Genomic DNA, 13403 nt, shown 5'->3' with positions numbered 1-13403 from the left:
GTCATCAAATACAGACGACATAGTCGCGCAGATTCATGCCTGTATTGTAGATATATGTATAGCCTATTTTAAACATTTTTATTACATTCATATTGATATAATACCATATTCGAAAAGACCAATATTGTACATTACATTTGTTCAATATGTAAATGTAAATAAATGTAAATCACAAAATTTAATTACATTTGGTGATTTTACATTAAATATATAGACAAAAATCGTATAATAATTTATACAATTTACATTACAACTACATAATATATTGAAATTTATCTGAACCGAAAATAACTGTGATTTGTATAGCCTTGTAATGTGTTTTCCCCTTATTTATAAGTATAATAATCATAGCGGTTATATCTCGTGCACATGCACGTCACTCCAGCAAAGCTTCCACTCCTGAGGTAAAAAACTGAAGAAATGCTCTCCTCTTTCAACGGTAAGCTCTATTTGACCTTGTTTACCCGCAATGGCTGGTATTGCGGGTACATTTTCTGTCCATATATGTCGTCGCTGTAAAGTAGACTTTATAAAGCTGTGGCCAAATATGTGTTCGGATGTAGTCGCTACATCCAATGTCAGAATCACTTTACAGTTATTGGGAAGGTTAATATGTGACAGCCCCAGAACAATGACTGTTTATTATGACGCAATGGGCACTTTTCATTTCCAAAATATAGAGTTGCTTTATCTTTGGAGTTTAGTTTTTATCCATTGTGATTAAACCATTTATTTTGGCGAGCTCTCTAGTAGACATGCAGTAGCGATGTCATTAGCTACATGCTGTGAGTTATTTTTGTAAGCAGTGGACAGCACCCTGAGGGGAGTGTTGCTGACAGATTGTTTTGTCCAGATAGGCCTATTGTATGTTAAAATGTAGTGTTAGTAGTGAGAAAACAAGAACATTGTCCTTATTTAAACTTCATTCGGCTTCATTCTACTCTATTAAAGAACTTTGTGGCACAAAGACCAGGATTGGACAAAAATTTTGAACTGATTCTATCTCAGAACTTGAGGTTAAGTATTTTGGAAAGTTTTTGAGCTTTTTTGTTTGTTTGTTAAATATTAATATGTGAATATTATTATTATGATTGAATATATTTTATATTATGATTTTAAGTGTTATTTATTCTTGTGATGGCAAAGCTGCATTTTCAGACAGTTCTTTTGAACTGTCTTATTATTTGATGAATAAGGCAGTTAAAAAACAGCATTTATTTGCAATAGACATCTTTTCAAACATTATACATGTCTTTACTGTCATTTAAAAAAATATATATTTAAAGCATTATTCCTAAATACAAATAATGTTAGAAAACTTTTGAACAGTAGTGTATACAGTAGCCTATGTGGAAATAATTTATGGGTAAATTTATATGAAATTTAAATGTCCCCCCCCCCCCCCCCCCCCCCCTTTTTTTTAAACATGCAAACACACAATTTCCGAATGCCATCCCATTTGAATTCTACTTCCTTGAATTCAAATTTGAATTACATTTCTGCATCCTCAGTTGAAATTCATGGTTTTAGGATTGCAACGGGCATTCTCAATTCAATTCTGACTGAGACACTCACACACACACACACACACACACACACACACACACACACACACACATACACAGACAAGCCCACTGTCAAACTCAAATTGTTTTGTGTGCCTCTAATCTCATTTGAGAGGGTGCAGGCTTGACTCTTCTTCAGGATGCCATTTCCAGTAAAGCTCAAGGGATCAGAACCTTAACAGCTGGCTGTTGGGCTGAAACTGCTACTACTGTGAAACGTGAAAGTCTTAACACAAAGTGGCAGGTAGCCACATTCACATTGCTGTCTCTAATATCTTGCACTCACATGGGGACTATGCATTGCAGACATATATAAAGGAAATTTAAATAAGATTAAAGGAGTTTAAGCCAGTCACTGCAAAATCAATAAAGGGATGAGATGTTGGTGTATAAAACAATATAATTCTAAATAAGCAATTTCACACTAGATTGAATGCACACCCATATGTCGTGGTCTATTCAGCATGTTGCTAATAACTGAAGATGGGTCACAAGCCTGAAGAATTAGCTGACTAGCTTCGTCTGGAACAGAGTGTCTTTACAGCCAGTAGATGAAAAGGTGTAAGCACACAACAAATCACAAAATCTCATTATCACTGTTTTCAAACAGGCATCTGTGTTGAAAGAAGCTCCCAAGAGATACTCTAAAAGATTTGATTTAATGTTAGCCACATCCACAAGTTAGCCAGAAGATACTTTTTTTTGTGGCAAATTCCTTATTCTTTATCGTTTTCCCTTTTGAGGCATACTTCAACAAGAACAGGTAGATCAAAAGTTTGCAATGTTTCATGCCTCATTTATGTTTTAATGTTCATATTCCTAAACAAGCTTCAAGCATCACCACTTAACAGACTACAGTACCAGACCATAATGTTTCATTCTCTGACCCCTGAAATCATATGATCGTCTGCAAACCATAGAAGTATCGAGGCTGACACAGTACGCCTCGGGTTTTGGACTGCTGGTCTTCAGTGTTTCAGCGTCTCACCCGTGTTAATCTGTATCATTACAAGCATCACAAGGTTTAGGTTTAGCATTCCTATCCACCTCAGTGATCACAGGCTCTGTGGGGAGTAATATGCTCTGATGTATTCTTAATCCCTCCTCAATGTGTTTCTGCTTTCAAAACACTTCAATACTGAAGCTGAAGAAGCATTGCACAAGGCATTACATAATGCACTTGATCTAGCCTGTTTGGCTATGAATTTGCTAAATGAATGTTCACATTCAATATAAATGAGGCATTCTGTTAATTTTGAATATAAGAAATTCTAATAAAATACAGAAAATATGCTGTTACATTCTATAAAATATAGAAAATTATAAAAATGATACTATATTAATATAATTTTTGAAAGAACTCTCTTACCCAGGCTGCATTTGTTTGATCAAAAATACAGTGAAAACAATAATATTGTCAAATATTCTTATAATTTAAATTAGGTATTTTTCTTATTATCCATGCTGAAAACAATTTTATTGATTATTGTTTTTGTGGAAACTATGATCTGTGACTTTTTAAAGGCTTCTTTGATTAATAGAAACTTCAAATGAACAGCATTTCTATCATGACAGCTCTCGGAAGATTGTAGCTGTGGATTGGATGTGACAATGTTAATGTATTTGGTCTTGGCGTAGTAGATCTGCTACTCTTCTGAATTGCTTCTGCTGTTGGTTATTGCTGTTGTTGTAGATTATTGTTGCTGCTGCTGCAAAGCAAGTACAGGAACTTGCTACTGCCAATACGCCGATACAGTGCTGTGAGTATTTAAGACATACTGCTGCTGCACAAGTAGCATATATAATAGCCCGTAGAAGATCTGTACAGGTGGAGCTGGGTGGAGGGTTTCAGAGGAACTCTGCTGCAAAATGCTCTAGTGAATGCTAGCCAGTCATTTAAATGTAAAGCAGAAAGCTCATTGGCTGTATATACAACATGAACCAATCAGCTAGTGCCAAATTAGTTTAATGCTGTGAATATCATCAGTTTGCATTAAGGACCCATCAGCAATCTACACTTTGATGACAGAACTTGGCATTTATTTGAAATATTAATCTTTTGTAAACACAATGTTTTCAAATATTATATTTACCATATAAAGTATAAATAAATAACCAGCCATTAAATATTACGCATTTCATGTAAGAAGTATTTAGAATAACAAGTGAGAGACAAGAAGATCACTGAATTAGGAAGCGTTATAATCTTGAGAACAGAGAGGTCACACACCTATAGTTGGAGAGGTTGGGATGGTTGGTGTAGTGGGGGTCCAACTGACACTCTGCTCAATGATTGTTGATTCAGATCCCTTATAGGTGCTCTTTTCTGTGCTGCCATAAAGATATTTTCCCTCTTGTGTTAGATAAATACTGTTATAGTCCTCTGCATCCTCTTCAGGTAGCGGCAGAATACGGTACTGCGGCAGAGGCCTGGAGGTGCGTGAGGAGAGACGGGATAATGGTGGAGACACAGCATCCAGACTTGAGCATCTTGTTGAAAGTGTAGCGACAGCATCTGAAGAAGTGAAAGAAATACTCTTCCTTCCTGATTTAATATTTGTTTGCTTAAGTTCTTCACAGAGCTCCAAAGGGAAACTCTCATTGTGCTCTGTGGGTACGTGACTGTCCAAAAACACACCTGTGGTTGAGGTATGTGTGATGTCTTTTAAACAGTCTAAACTGGTGCAAACCTGGTGGATAAGGTTCTCAACTTCGGGGATCTTGTCTTTCACTCTGGGCATTGTTTCCTGCTGCTCCATACGATTATTTCCACACTGGTAAGGTTGAATCATGTCTGTTGACTTCCCTTGAAGACTTTTCTTAGTAGTCTTCATCAAGTCATGAAGATTTTCTGTCCCATCTGTGTCAAGTTCAAATACATTGTCATACTCTGAGAGCTCACTGGACAGATCTTCCTCAAAGTTTCTTGAATCCTTGGCTGTATTCTGCCTCCCAGGACCTTCATGCTCGAATTGTCTCTTTTCATCTTTTAAAACTTTGTGTGAGGGTTGCTCAGTAGTTAAATTTAGTTTCTGTTTGCTAACGTACCTCCTCTTCTCTACATCTAGTGATCTCATTGTCCACAATTTCTTCTGTTTCTGCCCTCTGGAGGCTTTTCTCAGGCTTTTAGGAGAAATAATGAGCTTGTTCTCCAGGCTGCTGGTGCAGCACAGATCCTCTCCACTACGAAGGTGACTTTCCAAGTCTGAATTCTTGCATCCCTGTTGATTTCCCATTACAGTCTTGACTTTGCAATCCAGACGCGGATCCAACTGTTCCTCAAAAAGCACCTTATTTCTGACATCATTTGTCTTATCGAGACCCTTGTGCTCATTCATCAATGGTCCCACCTCCTTCATGCCAGGACTAATCAAAGCTTTACCTTTAAGAGCTGCCCTTCCATTCTTCACAGAGCCTGGACCGTTAATGACTGGGAGAAACTTAGTTATCTGTTTTTTCTCTCTGATTAGTTTGTAAAGCTGAAGAACAGTACTGCTGCCCTCCATGACAGTCTGCTTGCTTATTAGAGTGTTAACCATTATGAGAGTCCTTCTATGAAAGAAAATATCAAAATTAGTTAACTTTATTAATTCAAATGACAACATCTGAGCATTTTTGTGTATAATATTTTTTTATATAATATCTGTTAACTTTACACTGGTTTTAGTAATTTATAAGCTCTTGTGACTTGCTTTAACAAAGGTAAAAATTAAAGTAGCTGCTATTAACAGGTTGTAAAACAAAGCAAATAAAAGTCTTTATAAAATCCACAACTAATTGTAGTAATCTGGAATAGAAATTTGAATTCTTACCATCATCCACTGGCTACTTTACTGGTATTCATTTGAGCTGTAGTCTAGTCTGTCCCATGTCTTTCCTATATTCCTTCCTCTGGCTGTGATTGATGGATAACTGTCCAATCAGCACAGATTCTGGAAAAGCATTCACCCTAATCCAAGATCTGAGATCAGTGTTATGGTATTGTGTAAAAAATAAAAACAATATATTAACTGGGCATGCAGGCAAAAGTGTTAATTTTTTCAAGAAAATCTAAATAAATGTTTAATAAAAGTTTTTGGAGACATGATCTAGCAGGGGGAATTGATGATCATGATAGTTTGCCACGACAGCCTGCTGGCACACAAACTGCACTGCCCAGTTAATGAATGTTGGAATACAGTGACTGCAGTTTAGAGTGTGCCGCCAGATGGAACTATTACCCCAGAATTTAATTTGGAGACTCGGATAAGTACCTGTAGAACCATGACAATGTTGCCTTGGCGTTAGTAGACAAGCGTTCATTTAAAACCAGCACTAATTGCTATGCTATACACCTGAATATTTCTCATGTATAAAAATGCATATCCTCAGAAACTTCTTGTTTGTTAAATGTCTATTTTAAATATCTTTTTTTTTTTTTAATCTTTGATATTTGATGTTTTATTTCATTTTATCTTTGAAGTGTTGTCTAAAAATATAGGATATGTATTAGCCTGCGTTCTTGTTTATTATAGTAGGCTATTATTATATTTTATTTATTCAGGCATTTTATATTTGATTTCACCTGTCACTTCACTGATGATGAAGCAATATTGTATGTAAATTATGCCAATGATGTACTTTAAAATTGAAAAATTCGAATGTTTGATCTATTCCTTCAGAAACGTGATGTTCATTAATGCCAATTTTATCTTTTGTTAGGAGTTATCTGAATATTCTTGTATTTGTAGCCTATTCCAGTGTTATTTGATAAGATGTGTGGATGCTGCACACTGGTGGTGGTTGAGGAGATACCCCCCACATGATTGTAAAGCGCTTTGGGTGTACAGCAATATAAAGCGCTATATAAATGCATCATTCATTCATTCATTCAAGATTAGCCTACTGATTATTTATTTTTTGTTTACCTTTTACTTTTTTGTTTTTCGTTATTATTTTATTATCAATATTATTTTATTACTGGCACATTGATCTTTTTCCATTTGTCTTGGCTAAAACAGTAATCACAGTTAAGTACGTCAAAAATGAAAAACATATTTTATTCAGCTTTTAAAGAGCTCGAATGCTTTAATTTAGAAATAACATCAGGCATCAGCCTATTAGTTTCAGTCTTGTTTCATGGTCATAATAACCAAGTAAAATGCAATAATTTATTTTTTAATGGTGTATAGCACTGTCACAGTGGCTTTAATTAAGCCAAAAAAAGCGTTTACAGCGTCATTCCTTCTCACATTCAACCTGTTAAGCCTGCTTGTGAGAGACGTTTTATATTGCAGTATACAGAGTCCTTTTCCATGCTGACTTAACCCACTCATATTTTCCGTTTGATAGAAGCATCACAGGTGATGCAGATGCGATCGTCCTCGTGATGGTGCTCCACTGGCATTGAGAGCGACAGCAGCGGCAGTGGGCTTGCCCGCTCTTCCCTATATGGCTGTGGATGGGGCGCTATGCTAATATCGGCAGGACAGGAGAAGCACCGCTCCGTTGCCTGCTGTCAGTGGTGGCTTTCGGAGTCTAGGCAGGCTCTTCTACAGCCATGGCCGAAGGTGGTGAAGGGGAAGATGAGGTTCAGTTCTTACGAACTGTAAGTAAAAACACCGTTCTTTATTTTGCAAATGCAGTATATATATTTGTTTTGACGCATTCTTGATGATTAATTACGATAAAGACTGCTGAATGCTGAGACATAAATGTTGGCACGTACGCCGGGTTTAAAGCAACGCTGTTGGGCTTCTCGTAGTGGTCATATTGATTTATTTGGCATCCTTACGCATATATAATAGCAAGATGACTTATTAGCTGCTATTTAAAGTATTATTCCCTTATTTGGAACTTGAGTCAGTTTGCGCTCGCGACGCACCTGTAGTCAACGCGCGTGAATGGGAATTCAATGAGCATCAGACAGGTGCAAGGACAAATGATGTTTATGCCACTTTTATTTTAGGCAAAGTGTGATGTGCATGTTTGTCGAAGAAGGAATAAATATATTTTTGTGTTTGTTGTAATTGTCTCCAGCGCGCGATTAGTAAATAAATCCAGTTGGCGCTCGTGCGCTGTTTGTCGAGTATAATTCTGCAGTATTTTTCATTCCATAAAGAAGTGTCTTGTTTGTGTGTTCATGAAGTCTTCCCACACGCGATTACATTTGATACGATCCTCTCACCTTCTTTAGTACTTTTCTATTTCTGTGGTTAGACGCAGATTGGTTACATAGATGCCGTGGCGCATGGCAGTTACCTGTGTAAACGATATGATAGGATATGACACCGTGGTGTGAATTACTGTAACACTGGAGTTAGTTAGTTATGAAAATGTATAGGCGGTTGGGTAAAGCTGTTGTGTGGTCTCCTTACCATATTTTAAAGGTTGTCATGTACACTCAGAAGGAATCCAAGCAGCATTTTCTTCATCATGATTTTTTATTTTTCTGCAATTATTTGAACAAAAGAGACCTAAAATTGCAAACATCCCAAACTTGCTGACATAGTCACAAATCCCACCATCTTCTCAGGTCTGCAAGTATAGGTGTGTCCCATGTAGCCTACTACTGCACATCTGCAATATATCCTACGCCATTTCGCAATATAGTGCAAATAGTATTTTTAGCAAGTTTGATTTGAGATGAAACTAACTTTCTAAAAATCATACACTGTACCATAGTTTAAATTGTGGAGAGTGTAAATGGACATTATGTACAAAGCAATTAATAATTTATTTTTATTAATTCTTTTATTATTTTTTCACTGCAGTTTTGAAAAATCACATTTTCAATTTCAGCAGCTAATATCTTAAATTGCGAACTGCTGATCAGTATATTTTGCATACAACTAAGGTGTCTAGATGGGACATTGTACCAGCCTTTGTGATTATCAGTGACAAGGCTAATTTATGTTTTTTTTTTTACATTTCTGAACAAATCTTTAAAAAAAATTTTTTTTCTTTTCCTAGGTCATTCGTATGATATGCATAAACAAGAGATAAATTTACCTGTAGCTATGTACAGATTCCACGACTATTGCCAAATTTACACTGCAAAGGTGGTATAGAAGTGCTTCTGAATTGGCATTTTGGTATCTTAAAGGGGTCATCAGATGCAAAATTCACTTTTCAAGTTGTTTGAACATAAATGTGTGTTGGAAGTGTGTGTACACATCCATCATATAATAATAAAAAAAAATGTAAATCCCTATTTTAAAATTTCTCAAATGAGGCTGTTCTCAGGTTTCTGTCAGAATGATGTAGTTCTGTATAGGCACCTCCCACGATAGTTGATTGACAAGACGATTTTACCTTAGACCCGCCCTGAGTGAGCTGAGTGAGCTGTAAACAGTCCGACCGCCATTGTGTCGACTCCGGTGCAGGGGAAGACAAGATGTCTCAGATTAAGCGATTGAAGTGCTTTGTTGTTGGATGTAATAATGAATACAGCAGTCGTCATTTACTCCCGACATCTGAGCCGCTGAAGACACAGAGGATTTACGCTACTTTCGCTTTGAAGTGAATGCACCGATCCCTAATCTGCCCAAATGCATCTATGTTCGTGCGAATCATTCGTGATCCAGCCTCACCTACAGAAGAAGTGAGAGTATAAGGGTTTTTTATGAATCTTTGCAAATCTCCTTTCCTAATAATGTGCTAGTTAGCCAATTTCACGGGTGAAGTTTACAGTCTGCTCGTCATTCCATGGAAGAGAGGGGCGGGGTCAGCAGAGCTCATTAGCATTTAAAGCAACATGGACTATAATAGCTTGTTAAAAACAGAGCTGATTTTGAAAGGTTTAAAAAGGTGTTTTTTACACTATGGTTGAGGAATTTTAACCAAAGTATGTTATAGACTTTTAATTAAGACCCTAAAGTATCATATCAAGAATCATATCAACTAAAGAATCATATCCGATGACCCCTTTAACACAGACTGTTTATTGCTGCTCAGACAGAGGTGGCATAAATGCATTTACACAAAAATGACATCTGTATACTTCATGAATTGATGAATGAATTTGTCAGCAATTTCATTAATTTTTGTCAGCATTGTTTTAATTTGCATATGCAACATTGATCAAATCTATCACACCAATTTATTGCAGTCTGTTATAGCATCTTGCAGGTGTGTGACATCTCACTTCCCTGTTAAAGCGTTAGAGTGAGAACTCTGGCAGCGAAGGTTACAGTCTCACTAAATAGCAGACATTAATGCTCCCTAGACCTCTGTGAAAGGTGTCCCAATTCTGTCTTTGCTGTTGGGTGACTGCACAGTCGCATGGTTTTCACACTCCAGTTACTGGGCATTTTATATGCATCCGGATGATATTCATTCTCTTGGGCTTCTTTTTGTTTAAATGGTAGAAAATCATTTGTTATTTAATGAGAAAGAAGGCTCAGATAATCAAGGCAATTTACTCTGAAGCGCATCAATAGTGGGTAGCATATAATCAAGCTGTAATAAATAAGTGTAGAGTAAGCACCCATGGGAAAAACGTATGATTTATTGTAAACGTAAATAATAAAAACAAAACTAAAAACTTAGTTTCACAGTGACTCAGACTTTAGACTTAGAAGCTCTCTGTAGAGAAATGGCAAGAAATACAGTGTCCAATGTGCAGTGTTGGTCTAATGAGACTTGACAGTGTTGTTTAGGCACACTTCTTTTTATCCAGATGTAGAGTTCGCCAGTACAGTAGCACTGGGCTTATTTGGAGTTTATGTTGTTCTGGAAGCCTTCTGCATTCCAGGGTTTAAATTTAGCCTCTTAAAAGTTAATACTTCCACCGCACATACGCACACAGTTCTCAGGCTCCTGCTCCACAGGTCATTGCATCAGCTAGTTTAACAAGCCAGGCCACTGATGTTTCAACACCGTTTTTATTTGCACAGTGTCATATTTTAAAGTCAACTACTACCACAACATGCTAAGATATTAAAAAAATACTGCACGAGTACTGTGAATCAGAATTAGTATAACATATCCTCAGCTTACTACACAGTGCTCTGGAAAAGCTTGATTGTGGCATTGTCATCGAGCGGTCGAATATCTGTATTATGATGGCTGCACTGTAATATATTAGCTATAAACTGTAAATTTGACTCTGCATTCTCTCTCTGCAGCTACAGTGAAATGGCCTCAGAGGACTTCGGTATTAATTTTATAGTGAGCATTAAACTTTTAATGGCAAGAAGCTCAGGAGACCATGCTTAAAGAAAATTAAAACATCGCTTAGAAGAAGAAGGAGCTGTTAGAAATCAGTTAAAATACTTAAAACATAACTTAAAATAGAGCAACGCATGTTACTATACAGCTAACTATATTAACGAAATAGTAAATTGGATTGGAGATTAATTTGTATTTTTGTATGTTATTGATTTGAATGATTGTTTTTTTTTTTTTTTACATAGTAATGTACTGTTTCACTACCTTGCAATCACTTAAAAAAACAATTGTCATTTGCTGATTTTGTTTTAACGCTGTCAGATTGTTTTCTGTGCTATGTTCCTTGAGTACAACAAATGTTTGATCAGAATATGCTTATTTTATCTCACATTAAACAAGTTTAATTATCCCTAAAAGAAAGTGGCGCGGCGCGTCTTGGACAGTTTGGGCATCGACGAGAGTTGAAGTCAGGTCAACTTTATGGTAAAGTAAAGTAAAGTCGTGACGTATTGTCAAGTATGGTGACCCATACTCGAAATTGGTGCTCTGCGTTTAACCCATCCAAGTGCACACACACAGCAGTGAGTAGTGAACAAATGCACACACACACCGTGAACACACACCCGGAGCAGTGGGCAGCCATGCTGCAGCGCCCGGGGGCAGTTGGGGGTTCGGTGCCTTGCTCAAGGGCACCTCAGTCGTGGTATTGAGGGTGGAGAGAGCGCTGTACATTCACTCCCCCCACCTACAATCCCTGCCGGCCGGGGACTCGAACCCGCAACCTTTCGATTACGAGTCCGACTCTCTAACCATTAGGCCACGACTTCCCACAAAATGAGCTATGGTAATGAGCTATGACGCGGTTGGGGGCAACCAATCGGAATGTAGAAGTCTTCCGCTTGAGAGGGTTCCAAAGAACACAGTCCTGTAAACTTTGGTTCCAACCACATTAGTTCCCAAGCATTTTCATGCTAGAACACTTGTTTTTCAGCAGAAATGTAATTAATTTGCTCAAAACAACACCGATTTGACCAATTGCATTTAGGCTACACTTCAACCAGGACAGTTTGGAATGTAGGCTACGCGCAAATTAATGTTAACGTTAATTAAAGACCTAGGCTAGTAAACGTCTCCTATAAACTGCATGTTGAAATTAGACTAACTTAGCACTTCACCATGAACACAAAAACACACCACACAAATGGCTTTTATTGGTTTATTTCGTTAGCAAACATGTAACTATAATTAAGTTCTTTCCATCTATCAATTTCTTGAGGTTAATTTATACCCTACTTGTGGTCAGTCTACACAAGATCCACCTGCTTGTTTCCTTTGCGGCTCCTTTAAAGACAAGACCAAGCGTTTGATCGTTAGAGTGTCAACGAATCTTTCTACAGCGTCGTTGGCAGGGCGGCCAGAGCGAATTTTGACGCTCTTGCCCGCGGCGGTGTGAACGCACAGTAAGACATTGTGGGTATCAGGAGATATATGCTGACATAAAAGTTATTCATGCATCTTGAATGTCATTCAAAGGACTGTGGCAGATATAGGTCATCATGAAGAGTATAGGCATAACATCTCTGTCTTATATTGTATTTCACAATGGAAATGTGTAATCAATTGTTTGGTAAAACTAATAATTATATTATAGAGTTGTAGTTTGCACATAATTTTTTAACATGCAGCATTGTGTTATAGCATAACGCATTTTAGGTGGTGCATTATTCATCATCATCATCAAATACAAATTATTAAAATACGTTGGTGGTGTTTGTTGTTCTTTGTGTTGGTAAAAGTGCAAATCTCTAAAAGTTTTTAGCCATTTTTCATGGAAAGACAATTTTGATGAAGTTTAAGTGATTAAATGATTTGCTATTTACCTCCTGTATTATGGTGGTTATGAGTTTACTTTATTTTTAAACATATATACATAGACATTTTAATTTGTTATTACATATTTATGTATTTTATTTATATTTATTTTAACCACAAATTTAACAGCATATGTTTACATGTTAGCACAAATGTTCCTCCATTTTTTGTGTCTTCAATAAAGTTCTGCTTAGGAAACATCTTCTAGAGATAACCTTTAACACTAGTACACTTGCAGCATATTGGGCTGTTTTGATAGCTCTTAGCGTGTGTATCTTTGATCAGCAACTGAGGTGGAGATTTGAAAGCGTTTTGTGCTTATCTGCTTTCACTATTCCACCATCACTGGGGCCGTGCTGAGTGTTGATAGCTTCAGTGACTATGAGTAATGAGAGGCGCCCAGGTAGAAGGTAAACCACAGAGCTTTGGGCCATAGATGAAATACGCAGTACGTGAACTGAATTGTGTGTGCGCGTTTCCGTGCTGTTTGTGTAAGGCTGCTGAGGAGTGACTCGTCTGTGGTCTATGAGCTTCATGAGGCAGCCTCAGCTCATTCAGCTTCCTTCAGATTAATTGAACCCAGACTGATGTCACTGCTCTTGTTGTGGCCTCTGGCATTGGTTTATCCCAAAGGGAACAAGCCATCTGTGCTATAGGACAACACAAGCGCTCAGACTCAAGAGTGTTTGTGTGGGTGTTTATTGTACCAACATTTGTAAAGCATGTTTGGTGTATTATTCATATGACAGGATTCCATGGTTGTATAGGTTGAGCTCGTTAACTGTTATAAAATCCACATGAGGCAATTAGTTTTAG

At 37.2% G+C, this 13403-nt stretch overlaps 1 protein-coding gene across 1 annotated transcript in view; it reads left to right on the top strand.

Moving 5' to 3' along the window:
- Nucleotides 1–7104: 7104 nt before the first annotated feature.
- LOC306880365 (ryanodine receptor 3-like) overlaps nucleotides 7105–13403 on the top strand; it is a gene marked incomplete at its 5' end in the record, with an annotated part of 98693 nt that continues 92394 nt past the window's right edge. The window contains one exon of the mRNA XM_079433861.1: nucleotides 7105–7152. Within this exon, the coding sequence (XP_079289987.1) occupies nucleotides 7105–7152 (48 nt within the window). The remainder of the gene's footprint in view (nucleotides 7153–13403) is intronic.

Source organism: Barbus barbus, assembly GCF_936440315.1.
Source record: "Barbus barbus genome assembly, chromosome: 14".
Lineage (NCBI taxonomy): Eukaryota > Metazoa > Chordata > Actinopteri > Cypriniformes > Cyprinidae > Barbus > Barbus barbus.
Note: the sequence above shows the minus strand (reverse complement) of the source record. Positions and strands in the feature narration are given on the sequence as shown.